The sequence below is a fragment of the Leuresthes tenuis genome, unplaced genomic scaffold (genome assembly GCF_036924035.1).
Source record: "Leuresthes tenuis unplaced genomic scaffold, fLeuTen1.0.hap1 SCAF_10, whole genome shotgun sequence".
NCBI classification, from domain to species: domain Eukaryota; kingdom Metazoa; phylum Chordata; class Actinopteri; order Atheriniformes; family Atherinopsidae; genus Leuresthes; species Leuresthes tenuis.
The window spans coordinates 3593072-3620963 of NW_027325364.1; the positions used below are offsets into that span (position 1 = coordinate 3593072).

The following is a 27892-nucleotide window of genomic DNA, read 5'->3' on the forward strand; positions in this document are numbered from 1 at the left end:
TCTTTTATTTTCTCCCATTTTGTTTTAAAGTAATCTGCTTGAGTTCCACCAACATTACAACCTAAAACGAGCACTTGACAGGTGTAGACATACCATATAAAACACGCAAATACATTCATCACCATCGCCTAGAAAGGTTTTTCCCGCCTCAAAGCGTCACTGAGGCAATGCAACATCACAGGAGATAATTCAACAGAGGTCCTGCTTTGAATAAAGCCGGCGTTTTGCATTGGATTGACTATGTGCTGTATTTGTCCTTTGCTTTTTTAACTAAACAAGGTTTTCATCAGAGATAAACCTGACGAACGTGCATGATGTGTGACTTTACAGAACAGTTTGCTGACATAAACCTCTGTATAAAATATAAACTCTGATACTTGCACAGTATTCTAGATTCATGTAACCTGTTTGCACAAAGAGAACATCCAGCTTTAGCGCCCCCCCCCCCTTTAATCACATGTGAGCAGAAGACACACCAGCAGTCAGGACCTGACTTATGCATACATTCTGAATGCCTTTCTGTACCTTTTAAATCATAGACTGTTGGACCCTGGAAGAAACGGGTTTGAGCGGCGCGATTGGTCCTTTAGCTTAACCCATAAAAGGAATTTCCATTTTGATTACTTTTAACATGTAATTCTCTTACATATACATAACAATTGTTTGGAATGTACAGTAAAATCACAGTCCTGTCCTGATTAAATCATTTTCAACATAAAAACTGGTCCTTTTTTACACGTTTATCTGTGGCTCATAAAGAACAATCCTCTCGTTTAGTAGCAGATTCCTCATCTGATTGGCCAACTCAGTTTTTTTTTCACCCAATCTGCAGGTACACATCTCATTTAGGCACTATGCAATCACATCAAAGTAAATAATTCAATAAATTAAATCAAATCATTTAATCATAGTAATATATTGTGAATATATAATTATATCTTTAAAACAAAAGCCCTCTTGTGGCTCCTATTTCTAAGACATACAGCAGTCTAAATGTAAATTATGTATGACAAAATCTAACATAACAAATAAGTAACCTGTTAATAACAAGTACAATCTCTGCTTAACATGCAGTGATGAGATAATAATAAGATAACCTCCAGAGAATTTGTAGATTATGGAGCCAAAATAAGATCCCTTAGGAAAGTCAATAATCTGTACGGACAAAAATACCAAACTGTCGGTGATTCTTGGTCTCTTCCTGGTTATTAGAAGGTTACTGCTTCTTCTGAAGCCACTTGGCAGTCACCAGGCCTGTCATCACGATGGACCATTCATTTTGGCTCATCTTCCTGGCTAACTCGCTTACTGAACTCCATAACATTGACTATATGTCGATTAATGAGCAACTATAAGGATGAAAGCTAATGAAAGTGGGCTGTTGGCTGCTTAGCCTCCTCATTTCTGTTCTCAGCAGCCACTGTGTACTTGTGTGGAGATTCAAGTCCTCAGATGTCTGGACAACAAATGGGTTAAATTTGGATGGAAAAGACATCTTGGATAGAGATAATTGTTGTAACTATGGCATCATTTAATCATTTAAATCAGCGTCTAACACCATCTGCTTTCTCACAAAACTAGCCTTTAACCTGACATTTCCCTCTTTTAAACTGCAAATGTTTGAGTGTGTTTGTGCTTGTTAGCTTTTTCTGACACCATTTAAGTTGTTCAAATTCAACTTGTGCCACATGCAAGACTGTTGAGAACAATTTCATTTTTAAACTATTTGGCCCCATTTATGCCACAGAATTCATATTAAAACGGTTTGTTTTATCTGAAGACATTCTTGCACATTTTGGGAAATACACTTTTTTGTGGCTGGGTGAGAATTTGAGGTTTGCATATTGATGCAGCAACCACAAAAAAAGTATGTCCTTCTCACAGAGATCGTGCTACAACGCCACAAAAAAGCCTTTCTTTGTCGTGACCAAACAGATTTGAATTTTTGCAACATATTTCCAATGAAGAACCAAATGCATGTCAACAGCATCGGTGTCTACAGAGCAGTGTTCCAGCATGCAAACACAAGCTTTTTTTAAACTGCCCATTCAAAACAATGCGGCTGAACTTTCTCAGTGCATCGCTGTTTTGTTTGTAAAAAGTCGACTCGGAGCCCAATCCGAAACAGCAGATTCAGCAGCAAAGGCAGTCAGAGTAATGCCAATATATCTGAAAGTACGTAGTGATAAGAGTCGCTTATTTGGTAGGTTTGAATGAATAAAAGTATCATCAACCATCAGCAGCACAATGAGAGCTCCTTATTTGTGAAATTATAGCACAGTTTGCGTGAAAATGGCTACACAGAAGGCCAATTGGCTCTGTGCTCACCTACGCTGCTCAACTTTTCCCAGTCACCCTACCTACGTACTTTACAAACAGATTGCTGAAGCACAAAAAAGACAATAGTATTACTTTGTAAAGGCTACCTGAAAAGGGTTAGTTTAACTTTGAAAGCCAGCCCAGTCTCTGCAGAAACTGTGAAATGGGAACCTTTGACTTTCACAATCCAGGCTTAAAAATTGTGATTTGACAACAATCTGGAAAGCAGCTGTTTGTGTTGGATGGTGTCATAACCAATGAGTATCAAACTGTGTAGTTTCGTAACAACGTATAGTTTTGTAACCCTAACCATGCATTTTTTAACATCTAAAGCTAATCATGCACTTTAATTCAAACTCTCAACATGTGCTGTGACTGGGAGCAAAGAGAAAGTAAAGTAAGCTGAGAACTGTGGAACTGTGCAGGAATGCATTTCAGCCAGAGATCTTTCACTTGAAAAGTGGAGGCTTAACACCACCTAACTCTCTTTACCCCAAAATGGGATTTTTGTCTTGTCAATAGTGACAACTGCCGACCTTATGATGTGAGAATAGAGCAGTGATTCTCACTCCTGGTCCACACCGCCCTGCAGGTTCTCCAAGTTTCCCTGCTCCAGCACACCTGCTTCAAATGAATGGGTCGTCCTCAGCCTTCTGCAGAGCTTAAAGACCCGACCCATTCATTTGAGCCACGTGTGCTGGAGCAGGGAAACATGCAGGGCGGGGTGCCTTCAGGACCAGGATTGAGAAACACTGGAATAGACGTTATCACATCACAATAAGACTGGCAACGTCATCATTGGGACTATAGGAGCCATATCACAGTAGAGAACTGAGGAAGAAAGTCTTTTTTCTGATGATTTTATGATCATTGTAATGCATTGTGATGCATACTAAAGAGCCTACTTAAGAAAACGTAACCCCTCTCAATCATGTTTCAATCTGTGTCTCCACAGAAACTGTTTCTATGTCCTTTGTTCCTTCTTATTTTACAGATTTGGAACATTTTGGGGGCTGAAACCTTTGTGCATTTCGATGTTTAGACATCAGCTAATGATATCTTTACATTTTATCTTTATCCTGTACGGTTAGCTGTGGTATCAGTTACCATCTTCTCATTCTTTCCTGTTGTCTGTGTGGATCTCTGTGCTACACACTCATGTACACTTCAACAGCAAGACAGGGACTTCAAATCTGGCAATGCAGCACCTTTCTGCAGGGCTGTGCGGAGATGCAGATGTGTTTATGTGCCTTAGAGTGTAACCACTGGGCAACCAGTGATATATTTCATTGCATTTCTTACAGCTACTGATTTGCTCTGTGAGTGGCTCCAGTCTTTATTTGTCTTTCTGTACATTGATGCTAATCTTACTTATCAGAGACTTAAATATTACTTGGCAAACCACAATTGTAAGCTTGAACTGTAAGCTTGTCTATATCACACAGACTTACAGACAATGGTATCCATTTTTGTCCAATAATTGTGGTAAGCAACGTTGACATTTTTCAAGTAAACTGGAAAAAAAATACAGTAAAAGTTGTTCTTTAAACTTAAATCTGAAGCAGCACCTTTTTTGTTATTTGGCCCAAACACTTGACAAATCATCGGGAGGTTGAAATACTTTCCCTCATCACTGTAAAACATGATAAATGCAAAGGCATATTCCAAAGTTAACAGTACAAATATCAGAGAAACACTAGCAAAGAGGGACATTTAGTAACAAGTAGTGAGGTTATAATGTAGATCGAGATGATACTATGGGAGCAACCTGGATCTGTAGCATGTAGGAGTGTTTTTTTGTTATTTCACTTGTACTTTAAACACTGCCACATGTTAAATACACAATAGTCCTGTGGCAACTGCAAAACAGTCATTGTGTCTTGTGTTTACTTTCTTTCCCTTAGTACAAACTCACGTTCTCCCACTCCACCAGGTACTGCACCTTCCCATCTGGTGTGACACGTCTGGCCAAGATCCTCACTGCTTCTCCTCCTCCCCAGCTTCTGGCCACAGTCCCATCCCCCCCTCCCACCCCCATCCCAACTCCTCCTCCTCCTCCGACACCACCCCCTCCGCCCATGCCAGCCTGATAAGGTGGCACATCGCGCAGGATGAGGGGCTCCATCTGCTTCTGTCCTGGCTGGTGTTGGTGGTTGTGTTGGTGGCTGTGGTGGTGCTGGTGGAGGTGGTGGTGGTGATGGTTGCCATTGGAGCCATTGATGGGGTGTGGGAAGCATGTTGTCGGTAACCTACAGCTGTCCTCCGCACTGGGGACAAAAACAGAGCCAAGCACACAATCACAAACAGGAACTGGCTGGTATAAAAAACATTTTTTAATTAAAAAACATTATTGTGTTGTTACTGGGAAGCTTTTCAACTATTTGTAAATAAGTCTTAGCTGTATAGTCCTAAATATTTGGCTTTTTGACTTAATCTCAGCTTTTTCTCTCTCTTTTTATTACTAGATTTATTAAAATAATAAATAGTAATGTAAAAACCACTCATCCTGAATGAAGCAATCGGCCCTTTGTTAAAATAATTTGGTGCTTTCATGCCATACATTTACGACTGAAGTAACTCCTGGTTTATGGGGTTGACTCAGTAAAAGCTGAGATGACTACAGTTATTTTCTCCTTTAGTGCCTCGCAAATAACCGTTCACACGTTAAAGCATTTTGCTGCCACTTGAAGTCAGTCTCAGGAATATGTGCAACAGCCTGAGCTGTGGGCTGCTCTCAGAGCTATTGCTGGTCCTTTAACTTTGCAACTCTGCAGTTGAAAAGACACAATGTGCAAACATGTGTTTTGTGATTGAGTGAGAGACAGATTTTGCACCAGTGCTTCTTCGCTATTTCTGCTTTTCATCCTCTTTGTTGTGAAATCAGTTGCCAAAAGTCCCTCCTAGCTCCAGCCGACTGGAATTAAGTTTCAACTAATAAGCATTCTGTAAATTCATAAAATAACTTTTAGTTAAAAATTAGACTGCCAGACTTTTGACCCGTAAAACAAGAAACAACACGACTCCAGTTCTGCCTATTTGCAAAAAAAAAAATCTGTTTTTAAAGCGTTTCCAGGTTTAGTTTTAGTTATGCTCAACTTAATTTCTTTGAACAGCTTTATAATGGGCAGTTTCAGTTTGCTTTATTATCTTTTATACTGCCAAATCTAAATTATTTGTTGTTTTCTCTGTTTAGTTTAGTTGTGTTTCGTACATTCTATAAATCCATATGTTCGTATTTTAATTCTTCTCATTGCCCTGAATGGACACAACTTCAGGTTAACTTCACTGGTTTAACTGAGCTATATGAAAACAGATCACTCTGTCAAGCATCTGTGGATCTTTTGGATTGTTGTAAAGACTTTCTGAATATGGGATTTTTAATCACTTGTTTTCTTCAGATGTACTGAATATTACCAAACACTCACCAGATACCAGGTGAATAAATCAAAGAATACTTGGAGAAAACAGTCAAGCATGCAGCAGCTTATGATCCAAACACATCCTTCAGGAGTGAACAGGGTTCACAGGAATGTGAATACTGTACATGCACTTGTAATGAATGTTTGCTGACATTTTTCCCAAATGGATGTTATTAAATGATATGTCAAAAGTGCATCCTAAAATGTTTGAATAGAACTAATGAAATGTGAGTAACATTTCTGAATGAAGAATGGCAACAGCTGATGGCTGCAGTGTCAAAGTGACCGTCTACAGAGCAGATTATTGTGAAAAGATTCAGGGAGTCTGTTGAAATCTCAGTGCACAAAGGCCAAGGACAGAAAACAATGTTGGATGACCTTCAAGTCCTCAGGCAGCACTGCATGAGAAACCGTCAGGCCACCATGTTCAATACAGCCACATGGGCTCAGGAGGAGCTGGGAAAAGCATTTTCACTCAACACAGTCCACGGCTGCATCCAGAAATGTGAGCTGAAGCTGTATCACACAAGCAGGAAGCCATATATCAGCTCTGTGCAGAACCACGGCCCAGTTCTCTGGACTCCAGCTCATCTCAGATGGACAGAAAGACAGTGGACACGTGTTCTGTGGGCAGATGAGTCCACGTTTCAGCTGCTTCTGGGGAAAACTGATGAGAAAGAGCATCCAGGCTGTTATCAGAGAAAGGTTTAAAGCCAGCGTCTGTGATGGTCTGGGGCTGCATCAGAGTCCATGGCATGGAGGGCTTCATCTGGGTGAAGTTGCTATTGATGGACATGTGTTTATTGGAAATTTGGAGAGACATAGTGGCACCGCAGCGTGGCTTCATACACTCAGAGTGTGTGAGCTCGGCTGCCTGCCTGCAGTCCACATCTGTCTCCTGCTGCAGATGTTGGAGCATCATGAAGAGGAGAACCAGACAACAACAACCAGGGACTGCTGAGCAGCTGAAATCTGGGATTCAGCAGGAATGGACACAGATTCCTCTGAAAAACTGCAACAATTAGAATAAAACTAAACTACTAAACACTAAACACTTTTTAGAGAAACTTCAAAAAAGTGTCATGAAAAGGAAGCTGATGGAACACAATATTAACAGGACTATCCAAACTTTTTTTTGTCTGCATTCAGTTGGTAGTTAGGTGCCATTATTAAATAATCCTGAACAATTTCAGAGCCAAAATTAGTGACAAATGTTTTCTTTAAAATGTTACTTCAATAAATACATCATTTAAATTTACAGGTCCAAGATCCAGAGTTGGTCAAATCAATGATTTAAAGTTTAAAGCCGTCCAGTGACCAATGTCACGTGGACTTCACTTGTTAAGGAGATGATGAATGAGAAACACCTGCTGAAGTGATGAAGGCTCCTGGAGAATGCAGTGTTTCCGTTGTAAGTGGAGTGGTACAGAGCGTACATCCGTTTGGGAGGAGAGCTGTGGATGAGACGCACAACAATGTTTACATTTTTAATCTACAACAAAATCATGTTGTCATCCAGATGTGAGCCGAAGCTGTGCAAAAGACTAGAATTTAAAGCCTCCTTTCACACAAAGGAAAGAAAATGTATCTGACCTTTTTTGCAATTTATTCATTTTTAGTTTATCTGCAGATAAGACTTGTACTGTCACTCAAACACAATGGAGGTGGAAGGTGTTGGTAGCCGTGCTCAATGTTGATATCTGAAAAAGTCTCTTTTAACAAAAGTTTTCATGGAGGATATTTTCTACCGAGGAAACAAACCATCCTCTATTGTTCTTTAGTGGCGGCAGATATCTCCAAACCTCAGGCCTTACAGCCAATTTGTCTGCATCTCTATTATGACCAGCATCATACAAACTATTTCTGAAAATATCTTGTCTGTGTTGACGTGCTGCGGCACAATTTTTGTGTAGAATTCAGATAGCCTGAGTAGCATGAACCCAGATTTTCTGAGACTGAGAGCACAACACCCCCGACTCAAACAGGTAACGTCTTACTACCAAGACACGATCCATTGAGAATCCACCAATACTGAAACAAAAAAATCAAGGACCTTACCTCACATTAAGCTCCTCCTCCGATTTCCTGGAGTTGTACAGGCTGGCCCCTCCCATGTAGCCATGGCAACATGGCAGTAACTCAATGGGGTTGGCAGCAACAGGAGGAGGACAGGCCTGGGTGCAGGGGACACACAGATCAGCTCGTCTGGATGCCAACATCATCACAGGAGTCAATGAAGCACTGAAACCTCCGTGCTCACTCGTACATTTAGTTTACTTAAGTCTCAAAAAGAGGAGCTTACAGAAAATCTGAGGGGATGAATGTTTTGTATTCTTTAAAAAGATCTCGCATTGGATGTTTTACAATAACCTGGTGGCAAAAAAAGGGTCTATAAATCCAAATAAAGCACAGTATGGGTGAGAGACACGTCATCGAGGCTCCTGAGATGGTATGGTGTCCCGCTTCAAGGCATTACCTCATGAAGCCGACTGGTTAGTCAGGCAGTTTTCTGCCTGCTTATGACCCATGAAGCGTAAGAGCTTCAGAGGATCATTGCAGCCATCAGTCACTGGAAACATCATCTGTGAGGACACCGCCTAAAGATTTCTAATAACTGGACTGTGACGTACAGCACCACACTGTGCCCATTATCATTTCCTTCTGTAGCTTGCCTATTAGGATGGGAGATTATTATTCAGTGGCCTCAGTCAACGTCTGTGCCTTTAAATGGATGTACTCTGTCAGAGCTGCTCTGTCAAGGTGCCAGCTCCACCTGGCCAAACTGTAATTGACTGCAAAGTGCACTTGGAAGTGATCCCAGGCTACACATATCAGCATTCCTACCCATCTCACTCTTCCCCACTACTGCGAACCTGCTCCTCCAAGACGGACGTCGATTAGCATCAATCAGAGGGGAACAATGGGGCATGGATGTGCCAGATTGAAAACGAGCGCTCTGTTGAGCGTATTGTTTCAGGATCACAGAACGTGCACACAGCCAGATCACAGCGATGTGTAGGAGGACACAGCACAATGAGCATTCAAAGTTAAGAATGCCGTCCAAAAATAGTACCCACCACATGTGATGCTGCCTGTTTCAGTGAGCTCCACTGGGAATTGAGTTTGATGATCATGATAAATGTGGCATGTTGATTCTGCAGGTGTTGATGAAATGTATAAGCAATTTTTTGCAAGACTGGGTTTGAATTATACATTTTCAATGCAGCAAAAGACACAACACCTCATCTGTCATAGCTACTTTTAATCAAACTGAGTACTCTGAAGCAGTTGCAGGCTTTAAACACACAGTAGAAAGGAGAGGATAAATACAGGCACTGAGCACTGGGTGTAAAAAGACACACAGACTGATCTAGACTGCAAAATGAGCCTTCGCTGCATCCTCTGACTGACAGGTTATTTGGGCTGCGGAGAGCTGTTTACCTGGCTGCATTAAAAAAAAGAAGAAGAAGAAAATATCAGCGCGGTTTGTGGCCCAGACCTCCACCTCCTCCTGACACAGAGGCACTGACCTGTGTCTCCATGATGCGACGCTTTGATTTACGGGAGTCTGCCCCCCCAACTCTCCTCTGGCAGGGTAGTGACAACGGGCTAAAGAGAGCAAAAGCACACAGAAATTAGAATACAAGCATAAACCATAAACACAGCCACCAAATGCGTGTATTCACTGTATTATCAGTGAAGGTCTATTGAAAATAGATAAAAAAAAACAGGAAAATACATCTTCAGAAGAACAACGACACATGACAGAATACACTGAACAAAAACTAAACAAAACTGCAGAAGCAGTGCGTGAAAAACTAAGTGAACCCTTACTGCTTCAACGGGAATAAAGAGGATATGTAGCAGCCAGGAGCTGGTAATCAAAGCACTGATTAATTGATCATAACTGATGGCGCCGAAGCAGAAGTTCTGTCAGTTTGCTGATCTGCAGCATTCAGGTGTGTGTTCACACGATGCCAAGGAGGAAAGACATCAGCAGTGATCTTAGAGAAGCAGCTGTTGCTGCCCATCAATCTGGGAAGGGTTATAAGGCCATTTCCAAACTATCTGGAGTCCATCATTCTACAGAGAGAAATATTATTCACAAGTGGAAAACATTCAGGACAGCTGTCAGTCTTCCCAGGAGTGGACGTCCCAGCAAGTTCACCCCAAGGTGAAGAAGCCCAGAGCTACATCTCAGACTCTACAGGCCTCAGTTAGCATGCTAAAGGTTAAAGGTCATGGCAGCACAGTTAGAAAAAGACTGAACAAGGATGGCTTGTTTGGAAGGGCTGCAGGAGAAAGCCTCTTCTCTCTAAAAAGAACATGGCAGCACAGCTTAGGTTTGCAAAGCTGCATCTGAACAAAGCCCAAGACTTCTGGAACAATGTCCTTTGGACATACCAGAGCAAAGTGGAGATGTTTGGTCCTAATGCACAGCAGCACGTTTGGAGGAAACCAAACACAGCAGATCAGCACAAACACCTCATACCAGCTGTCAAGCACGGTGGTGGAGGGCTGATGATCTGGGCTGGTTCTGCAGCCACAGGACCTGGGCACCTTGCAGTCATTGAGTCCACCATGAACTCCTCTGGATACCAAAGTATTCTAGAGTCAAATGTGAGGCCATCTGTCCCACAGCTAAAGCTGGGCTGAAACTGGCTCATCAACAGGACAAAGATCCCAAACACAGCAGCAGATCTACAGCAGAATGTGGGAAAAAGAAAAGAATCAAGGTGTTGCAACGGTCCAGTCAGAGTCCAGACCTCAGCCTGACTGAAATGTTTAGTTTTTCACATACTGCTTCTACATATTTGTCTTTCTTCACATAACTGAGTGTTTGAGCTCAAACAACAGAATTACAAAAATGTGGCAAAATTTGCCCCTCTTGCTCCTCACTACAAATCTTATTATTCTACTAGAAACTTAACTGGTGCTTGAAAATTAAGCTTTTGGTTCTAAAACCCTCAAAGTGGCTTCAAGAGGCTAAAAGTCCACGATACCCTTGAACAGAATGGACATCACCGTCGTCAGTGAGCTATAAGTAGAGTTATACCGGTATTAGAATATGTAAATGTGCATTTCATCCTGGGGGAAATGATAAAGAAAACAGCACAGACTCATTAAAAAGGAAGAAAAAAGATTTATCTTCCCGGTAGCATGAATATTCTCAGTAAATTGGATGGCAATCTGGACAGTGGATAATGAGAGCGTTCACAGATGAAATTTTCCTCTTCAGATGATACAAGAGAAAATCTTATGAAGTGTTAATACATAAAAGGGAAATTTAAAGTTACAATATGTACATTAAACTAAGAGAAATGAGAACCTGCTGCAAGTATTTTGTATAAAATATAGTTCGTTAATTCTGGGTCACAGAGGATAGAGCTAAATAAGACATGAACGTCTATACAAATGAATCTAAGCTCGTTGTTTCAAGCAGCTCAGATGGAAACTTCTCCTGGTAACAGCTCAGTTATTCTGAGAAAGAGTGACGGCCCTTATATTTAAGTTTTAATGCAACAAACTCATTTTATCTTGCTTGGAGCTGCCAAACAATGCTCCTCTGTGCTGGATAAAGAAAGAAACCATCTGATAAGCAGTCCTGCTCAGAGACCTAATCCTACTCAATAACTTTAATATCAACAATAAGCTGTGAGGGCATTTGTGTCTGCCTTTTTAGGAAATTTATTTCTGCAGAAGGTATTCGTTTGGAATTCGAAAAAGATCCCATGAAAAGAATAAACTGATATTTTCTGCGTCTCTTGTGGCTATGAAAGCAGGGTTTATTTGTAGAGAAGCTGATCATCTTAATGACAGGAAAGGTGAAGATATGCAACTATTCAGGCAAGCGTGAGCAATAAAGGAAACGCCTCTGTTTCCAGCGCACTTGCTTACTTAAACGGGGGTTTTATGTGAAAAAAAATCTCTTTTTATCAACTCAAAAAGTATACAACCTCGTCCCTTTTTGGGGGGCTGCTTGGGTTTGAAAATGTGTCATCCTACAAGCCGCTGGTACTTCACAGCACCAGATCAGAGTGGAATTATTCAGCCTCCTCGTCTTTATCTCCACCCACAACTTCACCTCACACCGCATTCGCTGTACCTCCGACTCTGGAAGTCAGAACTCTTTGTCTCTTGCTTTTCTTGCTTTGCTATAACAGGAAATTCTCATTAGCAGTTACACAGTTCACTGACAAAATGAATTACCTGATAATGGCCTGCTATCAATGAATCTGATAAATCTGACCCTTTTTTTCAGGTGGGAAGTTGTAAATTTCGGGGTCCTATTTGTTACAAAGCAGCGTTAAAACAGGACCTGTCATTACATAACAACGATAAAACTTTGTATGAACATTATTTCTTAAGGTTTGCATCAAAAAAGACGAAACAAACCGGCCGTGAGGGACAGGATTTATTGAGTAATATATGTTATGCAGGAATTCTAATGTATTTTGCTCAGCCAGCTGGTCATTATACTACTTTAGCATTCTATCCATGGTGCTGTGATTTAACAACACGGGCAGTCAGGAAAAAGATTGTGTCATAAAGAAGGATAAATAGCAACTGTCAGTGGAAAAACTGCAGAATAATGAAGAATTCAAGCAAAGGCCTGTCACTCAAATTAAAATGATATCAAATAAATATATAAATAAAAATAATATAAATATAAAAATTAAATATAAAAAATAATAAATAAAAATTAATATCAAAATTAAAATTAAAATCAAAATTAAAATGCTATCAAATAAATATATAAATAAAAATAATATAAATATGAAAATAATATGTAATAAAAAATAATACATTAAAATCTAAATAAAAAAAATTAATTATATCAAAATAAATATAAAATAATAATATAAAAATAAAAGACATTTTAATTCAAATTAGTATCAAAATTAAAACCTTTAATGTCCTGTGTTGACAAGCTAAGCTAAGCTAACAAAATAAGTGCTGTGATTTAACAACACGGGGCAGTCATGAAAAAGATTGTGTCATAAAGAAGGATAAATAGCAACTGTCAGTGGCCAAACTGCAGAATAATGAAGAATTCAAGCAAAGGCCTGTCACTCAAATGTTTGCCAGTCAGTGAGTTTGGTGGGTGGTTGTCTGAGCTGGGTTTGCTGTGTGTGTTCATGATAGCTCTCAGACTCAGACTATCCTCATACAAGAGTTATTGAGTTAAATTTGTGTTCAAATTTATGTTTGCATGGTCATAAATAAGGTACACCACATGGAAGAAAGGGGTTTTATTAAGAAACCTCTCCGACCTCTTCGGTCATCCGATGATCCTTTACAACTTGTTTTTCAGAGACACTGAAAATAATGACCCTAAGTCCTACCGCTTCCTTTCGAGTCTGCTCCCCCCTGCAAATTATTACACTCTAACTTAGCCTTGAGAAGCAGCTGCTTGAAAAAATCTAAATGATTTCTAAGCGATATGAAACCTACACACTGGGGGAGTTCATCCTCATTTAAGACACTGATCCTTTTGCTGGTATATGAAAACTGCAGTCTTTTGATTTCTCAGTTAATTGTTCATGCGTAATAGCTACATGCCCTGTGGGATACCCAGAGCTCTCACAGAGATAAGAGCCAAAATGAAACCCACTGTCCTCGCTCTGACCTTCTCCGGTGGGTGATGGCGATAGGCGGATCAGTGATGAGAGGCGACGAATCGGATGTCAGCGGGGGTGGGGCTCTGACCTGCAGCCCAAAAAGACACTTTTTCTTCTTGATTTCCTTTCCAGAGACAAACCTGGTGAAGAAACAACACGTGCAGTTTGGTTTCGGTTCTGATTCAATTGTATTTCTTTATATTGTTTTTCCATCTTTGAAGCTAATTAGGAATCTAGAGCTGTGTAACACAACGTTTTTATTCTCCTGATGAGAAGCAAACACAGCAAACAGTGATTGTGTAAATAACTGACACTCTTCTCTGGTTAGAATGTTTTAATATAAATTAAAATTAAAATTATATCAAAATAAATATATAAATAAAAAAGAATATAAATATAAAAATGAAATATATAAAAAACATACATTAAAATTAATATCAAAATTAAAATGATATCAAAATAAAAGAATAATATAAATATTAAATTAAATAAAAATATAATAAATTAATATTAATATCAAAAACGTATAAATATATAAATCATAGGTAATAAAAAATAATAAATTAAAATCTAAACAAAAAAAAAATAAAAATAAATATAAAATAATAATGTAAACATAAAAATAAAAATAAAGACATTTTAATTAAAATTAGTATCAAAATTAAAACCTTTAATGTCCTGTGTTGACAAGACAAAACAAGCTAAGCTAAGCTAACAAAATAAGTGCTGAATTTCTAGTAGTCTAACTTTTTCTTCCAAAGTCTCACATTTCATTTCACTCACTTAAACCTCTATGTCCAAAATGACCAACAACAATGTTAGCAGACCCACTATTCACGGAGCACTTCTCATAAATCCAGTCATGAATGTCTGGTATTTATTCCCCTCATCATAAGCGATGACTTACCTGTCCTTGTGGGAGTTCAGAGCGTTGAGGAGATTGTGACAGCGGTCTTGCCTTGGTGTGTCAGAGAGCTGGAATGGAATATCAAAGCTGTGTTTACACAGTGCACGGCACACAATGATTGCATGCAATGATTTTCTTTTATAGCCGCTGACAGCTGTAATGTTGATGTGCAAAATTAACTGGCACAGCTCCATGGCTGACAAACCCTGCTGTTAGATGATGACAGGACAAACAAAACATTTCAAAATGTCTCCGGAGAAGAAACAACTTAAAGGCCAAGCAAAAAACTTTTTATCTCACTGTTTATTCTCTATGGAACAGCTTCAGACACTACAGATTATATCACAAATCTCTGGTAAAGTTCATTCATGTTTAAAAATGCTGGTTGGAGTGTTCTAGATAGCAGTGATTGTAGGAGGAAAGATCATAAACTGGTGAAATATACAAAACTTGTGTTCATTTTTGCTACATTATGATAATTCTCAAATAGATAAGGTAGATAAAATAATGAATGAAATCAAATATTAAGTTTTATCATGTTTTTTGGGTTTTTGTTCATGTGAGAAGTTTGTAAAGCCCACACTTTTATCTTTCACTGAGGACACCGCTTCCAGACTGCTGGAAGGGTTGTCTGACTTTTTGTGTTGTAAATCCAATTTAGGAGAGTTCCAGTTGATTTTTCCTATTAGGAACTCGGAAATTCAAATTTTCAAGTTCAAACGGGCCGCACCAGTGGTATAAAGAGCATTAGCATTCTGTATGTCCATACTGCACCGCAATGTGACATTCGCTATCAAGCTCTATAATGCCCTCAGTAGTTAACTTGGCACATATTAAACAAAGATTATGCAAAAGTAAGAGTTTCAGACAGAAAGCAGTGCTTAGGATAGGTAAAGAATGATCCTTCAACCTATTCTTACAGATTTTAATAATAAATATATAATAAACTGAGAATAAATGGGCACTGTAAAGCCATTAGCAGCAAGTTAGACTGCTAAAAGCTGTTTTAAATAGTTAAAAAAAGCATTAAATAAACAGCTGAAATAGTCACTTTTGGTTAAACAGTTAAAAGCTGACAGTAAAGGATGGTCAGATGGTAATGGGGGAAGTCAGCTCAACTGATCGGCCAAATAAAGCTGCCAAAATCATAAAAAAACACTTCTTTACGTGGTGGTCCCCTGTGAGCTTACACAGAGGTCAAACTTTAGATTTCAGATTTTACTTTAATGGTGGTTAATAGGCTTTAAATGTCAAACGCACAAAGCCTGGCAGCATTTCACATGATTTCATCATGGTGCTTAAACAGGGAAATATCAATACCGCGCCCAGGAGCAATGAGTCCCAATTCTCATTGGTGAAGGACAGGATTTCATGGTCAAAATCAAAGTATTTCCTCTTGCAGCACAGCGAGAGATGGTAGAGCACTAAATGAGCCAAATCCATCCTGCATTTCAAATACAAATAATAAGAATTAGACAATAAGACACATGCGTAAAATAGGAAAAAACACAAGAAAAAACATATTTAGTGGAAAGTTTTCTGAAAATAAATCTCAACATGTTAGTTAGTTTAAATCTAGCTGATGTATAAGATATCTATAACTAAAGTTTTAATGTGTAAAGGAAACATGAGGCCATGGAATGCACTTTAGTTCTTTAAAATATGATTTCTAGTCCTGTATCAGTGAATATATTACTGTAAAAATCACCAAGTCATGGGCAGTCTTTGGATTGTCTCTGGTCCCTTTGTACAAACCGAGCATTGGAATTGATAAAACCTAGAACAGACACATGGAGAAAAAGAGTAAAATCAGTCAGGCGTTACAAGCCCTGATCAGGCTTGGCGCCAGCGGGCATCCTGGGTGGTACTCGGGCCATGGGAGAAGGTGGTAAATTCAGGTTTGAACATGTTCAGACCACAACAGCGACGGATTTAGAGTTGATTGCTTAGGCCACATTCAAAAGGGGTCTGAGATACTTTTAATTTAAATCACAACCTGACCAGACATGATCTTTACCCAAGGAGTGGGGCTTCCACTATCTAATGTTATCAAGCTCTTCCAGTTCTGGAGTGTTTTAGGGATGTATTATTCACAGAAAACATCCCGGTTGCTCCTGTGAGAGAAGAGACAGAGCACTGAATTGGTCAGTTCTGGTCAGCTTTTAGCAGGTCTTGACCCAAAAGTTTAGAGGCAATCCACATACACTATATTGCCAAAAGTATTTGCTCATCTGCCTTTACACGCATATGAACTGAAGTGACATCCCATTCTTTCTTAGCTTGAACTCTTCTGGACACGTTTTCCACAAGGTTTAGGGGTGTGTTCATGGGAATTTTTGACCATTCTTCCAGAAGCTCATTTGTGAGGTCAGACACTGATGTTGGACAGAAGTTCTGGCTCTCAGTCTCTGCTCTAATTCATCCCAAAGGTGTTCTATCGGGTTGAGGTCCAGGACAGTCAGGTTCTTCCACACCAAACTGGCTCATCCATTTCTTTATGGACCTGGTTCGCAGTCATGTTGGAACAGGAAGAGGCCATCCCCAAACTGTTTCCACAGAGTTGGGAGCCTGAAATTGTCCTCTCGGTGTGCTGAAGCATTCAGAGTTCCTTTCACTGGAACTAAGGGGCCAAGCCCAGCTCCTGAAGAGCAACCCCACACCATAATCCCCCCCCCTCCACCAAACTTTACACAATGCAGTCAGACAAGTACCGTTCCCCTGGCAACCGCCAAACCCAGATTCCTCCATCAGTTTGCCAGATGGAGAAGTGTGATTCGTCAGTCCAGAGAACGCATCTCCACTGCTCTGGAGTCCACTGCTTTACATCCGACGATTTGCATTGCACCTGGTGATGTATGGCTTGGATGCAGTTTCCATGGAAACCCACTCAATGAAGCTCTCTACGCACTATTCTTGAGCTGATCTGAAGCCACATGAAGTTTGGAGGTCTGTAGCGATCGACTCAGCAGAAAGTCGGCGACCTCAGGACACTATGAGCCTCAGCATCCTCTGACCCTGCTCTGTCATTTTACCTGGCCGAACACTTCCTGGCTGAGCTGCTGTCGTTCCCAATCGCTTCCACTCTGTTATAATCCCACTGACAGCTGACTGGAATATTTAGTAACGAGGAAATGTCCCGACTGGACTTATTGCACAGGTGGCATCCTGTCACGGTACCACGCTGGAATCCACTGAGCTCCTGAGAGCGACCCGTTCTTTCACAGATGTTTGTAGAAGCAGTCTGTATACCGAGGTGCTTGGATTTATACACCTGTGGCCACAGAAGTGATTGGAACACCTGAATTTAATTATTTGGATGGGTGAGAGAATACTTTTGGCAATATAATGTATATTACTTCCCTTTATAAGCAGAGTTTTTCTACATCACAAGGCCTTTTCTTCAGAGACTGGCTTAGATGTAGGTTTAAAGCCTCAGGCCTTATCTGCACAAACAAGTATTTTGACAAATGCTGATTTTTCTATACATTTTCTGCCAATCATCACTAAGCAAACATAGTTATATATGTATTATTATAGGGTGGCAGGATTTTTTTGCTTGCCATGTCAGACCTGGGCAGTTATCTACTTGGTTTGATGTCAGTATGTGTGCTAATCTCCCTCTTTATTGACATGGCAATGGGAGTCACCAGCAAGATAGTGCATATACTTACCTTTTCAACAGTATGTGTACACGTGTGCTCGTAAATGTAAAGATAGTGTCTGACTGTGCTGAAGAGCGCGGGCATTAGACGCTACAGAGGTTAATGCAACATAATCCAACACAGAAACGGACAGAAACGTTGTCAGGTTTAGATGACAGCAAATTTGACCTTTTTGTGGTACAACCTTGAGAAAAAAGTGGTTGCTGCTGAATAAATAACAGTTTCCTCTGTTGTCTTTGAGTGAGTCCTTCACCTGCTCATAGAGAGGAAGACAACAGTAAGGTGCAGTCACAAAAGTTGCTGCACACAGAACTATCTGGCAGACGAGGGGAGGACTGGCCTTTCAAGGCAAGTGTTCTGACCGATAATAGCATAAGTATGTACAACATGTGCCTTATGAACAGAGGGATGTCACTGTGGTTTCTGGTGTTCTGGTTGAATTTTTGCAACCAATGCTGTGGATGAGATTATTTTGGAACAAAGGAGAGAAAAACTCCATTTGTCCAAACACAAGACTTAACTTTGCGTCTTTATCAGCAGAGGTGTGCTGACACTGATCTCTGCAACATCACAGGCATATTATTTCATGCATCTTTTGCTTCACTCACATCCACGTCTGTTGCATAACTGCACTGATTAAAATGCCTGAAAAGATTCTCCAAGAAAGTGTCTCTGAAATGTATTAATGTCTGAATATTAATATAGTTCAGGTCACTGAATGTATTCGTGCTTGAACAGAAGCATCAGCAGAGCTGCTGATGTCCTGCTAGATGCTCAGCTGACAGCTAACTGTGTGACACAGGCTACATGTTTATTTGCATATAGAGTGGGAAACTGAGATTCGATCACAAGTGGTCACTCAAGACACATGAGAGAATGCAGTTCAATGCCAGATGTAAACACATATCTAAAGCTGTCCATTTGTGATTGGACTATGTAGGATGCATGATAATACCAGGTCTGAACAGCTTCACAATCTGCCTTTATAACATGCATCTCTTTAATCCTCAATCAGTTTATTTGGGAATTAGTTTACAGAATGGATGACCCAACACTGTGTGAAATACTTCTTTCCTTGGTTTCATTTTTACTTGCACAGTCTATAAATTTCATTATCATTTAGTTAACAATTTTTCCACATTGCAGACTTCTCTCGTTTAGTCCGAGTCATTCACATGTTGTGTTCTGCTTGTTTCTTTGTGAGGTAAAGGGCATTACATTTCTCCTCTTTTGTTCTCTAGATAATAGATCACATAAATCAACCTGAACTGGAAAAAAAGAGACAGTAGAATGTTCTTTGCAAGAATAACAACCTGCTCTGAGTGACCCTGAAACTCACTGCACAACAACATTGTGCACATCTGTCCTTATATTTGCATGAAGGTCACTGGGAGAGATGAAGCATAGATACCGTATGACGGCAGCACATGCTTACTATTCCAACTGTGAGCTCAGTCTTCACTCTTCCTCCATCACCTGCTCAGCAGATGTTCTACCAATCCCGCCTAACTCTCCCAACTGTCAGTCTCAATTTAATCCCCCCCTATTTTCCTTCCTCTCACACAGTCTGGGTAGCAGCCCTGTGACAGGATAGGTGTAAAACCCAGTCAGCTAACACAGATGGTTAATGACAATAATAACTTAATGGATGGAGACATTTTATGACATGCATAAGATTCAGCTCATCTTGCATATCCACTAAGCATCAAGTCTGAATACTAGCAGAGACATGATCTACCTGCTGTGGTGTCTGTTCTCTAACTCTGAAGATAAAACAAACTATCGTCCTTGTAGCAAGAGTCACTGACAACATTAACATGCACGCTAATTATTTGATTTTAAGCTTATTAAGCCAGTTCTCTGACAAGTGAAGATGTCATGTAGAAATCTCAATCTCATTAGCTCAATCAGACCAGACTCTAATGCTATAACAATTAATCAGTTTCTAATGATTTTAGTTTCAGGATTTATTCATTTAAATTAAATGACAAACTGATTCCAACATCCAACAGTAATTTTTTTTATTTCCATGTTTGTTAGACAGAGTTGAGTACTCTGCGTCTGGCTCTGAGAAAATTTAGACACATATTTCAGTGTTTTTCAATACTTTATGAACTTAAAAGAAACCACAGGTTGCAGCCTTGGCAGATTTTCTGTTAAATGTGACTCTTATATTGGCTCTAACAAAGTAAACAATATGACATGAGAGGTAAAAAGGAGAAGAAAGTTAACCTGGTAACCCCTTTTTATGTAAAAATACAATCAAAATATTAGATCCAAACTGAAATACTGGTGTAATACCAGCTAGTTCGTGTTTATATCGAATGATTTTTCTTATTTCTCTTATTCTATTTTAATTTCTTTAAATCTAATAAGAAGAAGAAGAAGAAGAAGATAATACCAGAATAAGAATAATAATGCATTATTTTAATAGCACAAGTTTTTTTCATGAAGTTAAAAAGAGAAGGAACAAGAGAAGTTGGGTCAAATGGATATTTGCAAAACTGTCAATCAAAATGTCTGATAAATAACTCAGAAATTGTCAGGTGGCAGGTGGCAGAGCGTTCCATAAAATTAGCGATCCAGTGAAAAAGGCTTGATCTGCCTTCAATAAAAACTGTGACCTGGGAATAGCAGGCTAAAGTTAGCTAAAACAGAAGCAGCTGCCAATGTTTTCCATTCAGGATCAGACCCGATCGAACCTCTTTGTGGGAAACCCTGAATAATAAAGTGGTTGTTGCTGGAGAATAACAACCAGTTAGTCAAATGCAACTGGTAACTTGTAAAGTTAGCAAACCACTAAGCTAAAGTTAGCTATCGAGCTAAAGTTAACAAAGAAGTTGGCTAACTTTAGCTAACGACTGATTAGCAAATAATCTTTAGCTTGTTAAGTTAGTAAGTTAACTAAAGTAGTGACTGTTTGAATCTAATTATCATCAGTTAATATGTATGATTAAACAATTAAGTATAAACTAAACTGACATCTTATATTAATTCAAATACTCATTCCAACTGTCATGTAGCAATAGTAGTGGACAACTGATATGGCTTTTTCAGTGATAGGCAATGGTGATATTTACTGATAATATAAAATAAAATACTTGCAGAACCTAAATGAACATTTACAACCATTTTGTTTCTGTGTCAGTTAGCAAGAGTGTCTTATTTTGCAAGTGGTCTGCCTTTAGTTTTAATTAAAAATCATTTAAATCATGGGCCTAATCAATCAGTCCACCAATTTAATTGTCTATTACTGATCAAAATCTGCTTCAAGTAGCCATAACAGTGTAGGAAATATTGTTTTAAAATTTGAAGATCAAGCTTTAAATAAAATATTTCGAGTAAATGCATTACCATCACACATCAAATTTTGAATGTCTCTTAGCTGCATGAAATTCCAGCTTGATGAATTCCTTTATAATTATTCTATATACTGAATCATATCAAATGCTTTGAGACGTACCTGTCCCCATACAGCAATGGCTTGGTTAAACACTGAGTGCAGGCCTCGTGGAACCACTGTCCACAGCTGGCACACTGCAGCATCTTCAGATTCCACCTGCAGCCCGACAAAAAAAGAAAAAACATGATATCAAACACATTAAAGAATTAACGTGTCCAACTCCTGTCACTAGGACTCACGTATCATACTACTGTGAGGAGGTTTTATCCTGTTTGGAGCACCAAATGCCATTGGTGTTGCTGCACAGGTCAAAGAGTACTAAATAAAATAAGTACTCTTCAAAATAGTTTGGTTTAATCGACACCCTGAACATCTCTGAAAGTATCCCTTATGTGTCATTCAAAAATTCAATGCAATTCCCAAATTATCCACTAAATAGTTGAGGTTGGAGACAATACATGAACTGTACAGACAGACTTAAAGTGGCCACTGCAAAGTTACTCACTCTCCAGGTCCGGCGCAGTAGCAGTAACACTGCTGCTGATTGGTCAGATGCTGCGGGTCCCAGTCTAAGGATGACAGCTGGTAGGGAAGCCGGAGTTTCATGAACTGCATGAGTCGAGCGAAGCGTCCCCGTTTCAGGGCGCCACCTCTCTGCCAACACAAGTTTAGGACAGAGCTGATTAGCCGTGACCCCTCACATCAACGTCATGTCAGGAGACAGATAACATTGGATGTGTAGAAGGCTGTTTGCCTCATTCTACTGTAGGTCAGCTGTGAGAAATTGTGTCTGAGACAGTGGAAGTCTGGACAATGAGAGATGGACAGTGATCGATTGACAATTAAGCGACTTCTATCCCATCTCATATCTCCAGAAATGGAGCACGTGTGATGGATTAACTTTAAATGTACTTCTTCCAACTCCAGTGTAGTTTATCAGCTTCATAACTATTGATTGTTCACGAATTCTCAGACACAGTACAAAATCTAATATTTAAGTCAATACTAATAAAATTAGACTGCTTTTTCCCCCAATAAACGCATTGTCAGCTGCATACAACACTGCAGCTTGACATATTTGACTGGATTTCTCCCATATTACACATCGAATGTTTTCTGCCAGTGTGAGACGGAGAGATTAGCAGCCTGACCTTGGTTGCGACTGCAAAGACACATTGCCGACATATCCACGAATCGCTGTCAGCTTCCGGTTCGATGGTTGGTGTGTGGCACTCTAGATGATAACCTGTAATGGAAGGAGGAAGCAGAGCGTTTAATTCAAGACAGACAACTAGAGTGACAATAATGACAGGGCGGTGCCATGTATAGTGCTTTCCCAGTTTGTTTTAGAAGCATGCAAAACATTTCACAATACTATTTGCATTTAGAGAGCAGGAAGCGCGTCGGTCTACGTTTTTTATCTCAGAACAGAGTGAACAACACTGTTAGCCGTGACAGTAAAATTTACTACCGTTTGCTTCTTATGCATCCTGCTCCTGTGTGATTTTAAAACTTCCCTCCACTTGCACTTATGAATGCTTAATTACATTGCAACAGTTTTATGATCCATTCAAGCAGAAATGGGCTTTACTCCACTTGGGGATGTGACCTTCACTGCACAGAATAATGCACGAGCAGAGTTTGACTCCTTAAAAAACATTTGTTTAAGGCCGGTATGATCAACATCTGAAGGTTTAAACGCACATGCACTGAAACATTGTTAACAAAAAGTTTTAAAATCATCCCTATATTGCTGCATATATATGATCTAAAACATTATCAGATTATCACAAAAAATGTCCTAAAACCTAAACTTAAGGTCCTTCCACAATTTCTTAGTATGAAGGTCAGAACTTTGATATCACCAAAGGAAGATATATATACATATATATACATATATATACATATATATATATATATATATTTGCTAATGCATAACTTACCTCCTCTTGAGATTGAGTTCACGGACAGGTGACATTTTCCATAGAATTAGCAAGTAAAAGTCAGAATTCACTGCAGCAAGCCATCCTCCCAGATTCAGCAAAACATCCCCAAACCATGATGCAGCCACTACCATGTTTCACAAAGAGGTTCCATACCAGATTCTATTCTATTTCTTTCTCTAAACATAACACTTCTTTTTAAAACTAAAAGTTCTGCGGCGGTCTCCTCCATAAAAACAGCATTCGTCTGACAGCCATCTGGCTCATCCACGTGATCTTTATCAAACGACTAACTAGCAGCAATGCTCATTTTCGCGAACTGTGGCTTTCGCCTTGTGGCCCTGCTGTGCACACCATGATAGTTTAATGTTCTACTGATAGTGAACTCATGAACATTAACATGAGTCACTGGGAGAGGGCCTTCCTTTGCTTAAAAGTTACCCTGTGGCCTCGCAGGCCAGAACGTGTTTTGCACTTTAAGTGATCCCTGTTGATCGACCACTTAGGGGGAGGCACATTGGTCTTCAACACAGGTCAACTGAATGTGAATTAATGGTGATATTCCTCTGTTTGCCAAATGTAAATCCCCAAAAACAATATTTTTAGTATAGATCCCAGTCCTGTAACTTTAATGACGGTTCAGTGAACATCAACAACTTTTTCTGAGGTGCTGAGAACCCTCATTTGCTCGTGCTGAGATACACTTCCACAAACAATAACCTCGTTCTTTAAGAGTCTTTTGGAGTAAATAAAACAAGTTGCCCCGTCTCATATGTCTGTCATCCATTTGCATGAAAACACGTGACTCTAATCCTTATTGTTCATCCACGTCTATCATATCTGTTTATCTACACTTAAGACGTGTCATAAAAGTAGGGCCTTAACTTTTAGACTTTAATGGATTTTAGTGAAAATCTGGTGATGTTTTGGTTATACTGTGCAAATGTTTTCAGTCACCCCTCATTTCTTTATAATTTGCTTGCAAGCAGCCAGACTTTCTTGTAATCTTTTAAAGAGGTCTTGAGCAATAGTCTCCAGCTTTCTGAAGGTCTTTCAGTTTTTCTTTGGACGTTGGCTTCTTTTTCTCTCATTTTCAGTCCAGTCCTTTTACCTTAACTCTGACCTATGAACCATTCCAGCAGAAAAAAGGCTCCTAACTCAAGGGATGAACCAGTGTTGTGTCGACACATAACAGACAACTTAGCAAAGAAGCCATTTTAAATTGGACCTTTAGGCACTTTGTTACTAGCAGCCTGTCACAAAGACACATAATTTGTTCCCATTTCTTTAGCTGCATCTATGAAAAACAGCAAAGATAACACAGTTTGACAGACAGAAAATAGGATTTCTGCAGCAACAAGGTGATTCCCAAAGAGCGATTAGCTGAAAACTTGGCATATCTCAGCATGGTGTGCAGTGTGTCCTTAAAACATTTGAGGAAAGTGGACAAGTGGAGGACAAAAGAAGACGTGTCAGGCCTAAAAAACTTGATCTGAAAGTGATGTCCTTAAGAAAGAGGAAAAAATCCAGCAAAGACCTGACAGGACCTGAGAGATGCATCTGGACCTTCAGCTGATCCATCTACTGTTGGCCCAAGCCTCATCAGAAATGGTCTCCATGGAAGGGTGGCTGTCAAGAAGCCATTCTTAAGGAAGGGAAACAGGGAGAAAAGGCTGAGCTGTGCCAAATGACACAAGAAGTGGACTGAAAATCAGTGGCAACAGGTCTTATGGAGGGATGAATCCTCCCCAGAGCCCGGACCTCAACATTATTGAAGCAGTGTGGGATCATCTGACAGAGAACGGAACAAAAGGCAGCCCACATCCAAAGAAGAGCTTTGGGATGTCCTTCAAGAAGCCTGGAGAACTATTCCTGAAGACTCCTTAAAGAAATGACAGAAAGCTCGTCTCAGAGGGTTCAGGCTGTGTTGGAGACTAAAGGAGCTCAGACCAGAGATTCACTTTAAAACTGCTGAGAACTGAACAAGCTCTGTTTTTGCCTTATATACTTTATTTCTACATAGGTTTGCACCTTTTTTAATAAATTACTGCACCTATTTCACTAACTCTAACCCAGCCTCTCGCCCAATGACAACTTGGATAGGCTCCAGCCCCCCCGCGACCCTAAGTTGGATTAAGCAGGTATAGAAAATGGATGGATGGATGGACATATTTCCTGTTTTCCCTGCCAATATATAAAAAAATTAGGGATGGCACAAGACTTGCACAATGTTTAAATGTATAGAACTTTAAAGATTTGACAAACTTTCAAGCGTCACAAAAATTTGAGGATTGTTTAGGTATAAAATGATATATTATACACGATATGAGCCTTTTTTCCGCTTTAAGCCGCATTATTTATCAGACTGTGGCAAGTCTTCAAGGTCACTGCAGGAACTGATGGTAAACCAGAGTTTGACAGCATAAGATGAGGCGTGCTCCCTTACCGTGGCGACATTTAAGACAATTTATGAGGGGTTCTTTAAGAGGCGGAGCGTCACAAATACAGCAAACTTCTTCCACTCCAGCAGCGACTGAGGAAAACAGGAAAAGACAGAGAGAGGCAGGGGAGGGGAGGAAGTAAACGTGTGAAAGGAAGACGGAGAGAGAGCAGTCAACTGCATTAATTTATGTATATTGATTCACATCCTTGCCACCTCATTGATTTCAGTGTCTCCTACACCCTTTCAGATTTCACTTCATTTGACATCCGGATGTTCAGCGTGGTCCTAACAAGTGTCCAACTTCCCCTTTGACTTAATGTGAGGCAGAGAGGGGGACCGTTCTCCCTCGGAGCTATTAGTCTAATAAATTCATAAATAGATTCTGATATACCAATTACAACGTGCCCCCATCAGAATACTCTGCACTCAGTATCATAGCCTCAAACGTGACTGCATTTTCAAGAACAACAACCGAGAGCTCCGGTAACAAAAAAGTACAAAACCAGAGAAGAATTCCCACAAACTCGCTGTTAAAATGTAAAACTGGAGGCAAACACTTTCAGTATGAGTTGGTCAAACCCTCACAGAAGATGTGATTTTTAATATGACAAATAGAGAGGGTGCCTAACAAGGACATTTACTCAAGCTGAGGAAAAAGGAGGAGAAAAAGATGCTCCTCTTACACGAGTGGATGTCCTTTCTCAGTACCCAGAACTCAGAGTTGTCCTCAAATCTCACCAGACAACACTGCTTGACTCCGTCTACCTGAGAGGGAGATAGCAGGTGAGCAGAATGATTGACAAAACTAAATAGAAGTCCTTTTGAATCACACTCACACACCCATACATGCTGAACACACACTCAAAAGTATGTTTCTGTCACACACACATATACTCCAACATGCACTTACTCTTTTTACATTGCCGAGGTACAGTAGTCCATCACTCCATCGAGCCAACACATCATCTCCTTCACTTACTCCCCCCATCCTGAGGAGAGACAGAGAGGAGAGAGAAGGGCTCATGTGAAATGGAAATCCGATTTATTCGCTGAATACTTTGCTGCCATTGCTGACAGAGGGGTTTATGGCCCCGGCGTTTCAGCTGCCTCTGAGACAGCCGGGCTTCAGTGAAAAGGGGTTAAAAAATACCCCCCCCCCCTCTCCTTCTTTTAGTCCAGAGCATCGCGACAGCCTGTATCCACCACAGTGAAAGATGAGTGTGAGTACACAACCAGAGAGCAAGACAAATGATTACTGCACACATCAAACACACAAATACACACGCACAGGAAAAAAAGCACTGCATGATGACTACTGCAATACAGTTTGACTGAATTGGCAAAGATCACTTGAAGCGTCTGCCATGCACTTTGCTGTTGTCTTCTTCTCCTCTCCCAAAGACCTTAAAAACTTAAATTGATGCATGAAATGGCTCTGCAGGTATCATCTTTGCACATTGAGCATTTGTTCCAGTGCATGCACTCAAGTAAAGACAGACGCAGGATGCTTAACATTGTCTGTGCATCAGATGGAAATCAGGCAAATTGTACAGTGAGCTGGCCGGTGAAGGGTACCTGTCAAGTCGAACTCCTTTACGTCGGGGTCACAGTGATTCCTGGACAGGCTGGACATGAAATGCCCTCATCTGCTGTGGATCTCCGCTGCCCAATTACTGCCCGCTCCAATGCGCAGCTTGCGTGTTTGCAAAAAGTGGATGGTGTGCATGTATGTCCCTGTCTGTGCCAAGCGCCTCTGTGTGTGTCAGTCAAACCGTCAGCAAGGAGGAGGAGGAGGAGGAAGAGGTGGGGGGAGACAAGGCGACTGACTGTCCGTCTGTCTCTCAGCCTAGTTTGTCCGTCCTCCGAGGAACCGTTTCGTCATGTTCCCGTCGCTGTTGCTCTCCCCCCCACCTCTACGCCACCACCTACTGATGCTTTTAAGGCGGGCTTGTAAGAGCTGCACCGGAATCAAGCCGCCAGAGACGCCATCATCCCTACCTCTCGCTCTCGACCGACTTGTTGTGACGCAGACATAAAACACCGAGATAGAGTGGGAGGGAGAAACTGATAGAGGGGGATCCAGAGGTGGCTGCTGGGGGGCTCCTCGGCGACAGCACCTTCCCGTCTGACCCCAAATCTTTGTGACACAGTGGGATTGTGATGTCTGAGGGCTG

At 40.3% G+C, this 27892-nt stretch overlaps 1 protein-coding gene across 1 annotated transcript; it reads right to left on the minus strand.

Annotated features, from left to right (window-relative positions):
- Nucleotides 1-889: 889 nt before the first annotated feature.
- Nucleotides 890-27771, minus strand: phf1 (PHD finger protein 1). Its single transcript, XM_072393622.1, has 15 exons — nucleotides 27294-27771; nucleotides 26629-26707; nucleotides 26402-26483; nucleotides 25722-25808; nucleotides 22484-22578; nucleotides 21838-21986; nucleotides 21393-21488; nucleotides 15976-16044; nucleotides 15588-15711; nucleotides 14268-14335; nucleotides 13369-13500; nucleotides 9269-9347; nucleotides 7797-7912; nucleotides 7106-7192; nucleotides 890-4586 (listed from the first exon to the last, which is right to left on the minus strand). Exons 2-15 carry the CDS (start codon nucleotides 26704-26706, stop codon nucleotides 4220-4222), a joined length of 1629 nt encoding a protein of 542 aa, XP_072249723.1. The 5' UTR covers nucleotide 26707; nucleotides 27294-27771; the 3' UTR covers nucleotides 890-4219.
- Between the last annotated feature and the right edge of the window lie 121 nt (nucleotides 27772-27892).

What these genes read in the sequence shown, in the direction of transcription:
- phf1 (XM_072393622.1), bottom strand. Translation starts at nt 26,706, where the DNA reads ATGGGGGGAGTAAGTGAAGGAGATGATGTGTTGGCTCGATGGAGTGAT. An exon ending in GTCGCATCATGGAGACACAG is followed by an intron (nt 7,913 to 9,268) that starts GTCAGTGCCTCT and finishes CCCTGCACCCAG; the next exon opens with GCCTGTCCTCCTCCTGTTGC. An exon ending in GAGGAGGAGCTTAATGTGAG is followed by an intron (nt 7,193 to 7,796) that starts GTAAGGTCCTTG and finishes TCTCATCCACAG; the next exon opens with CTCTCCTCCCAAACGGATGT.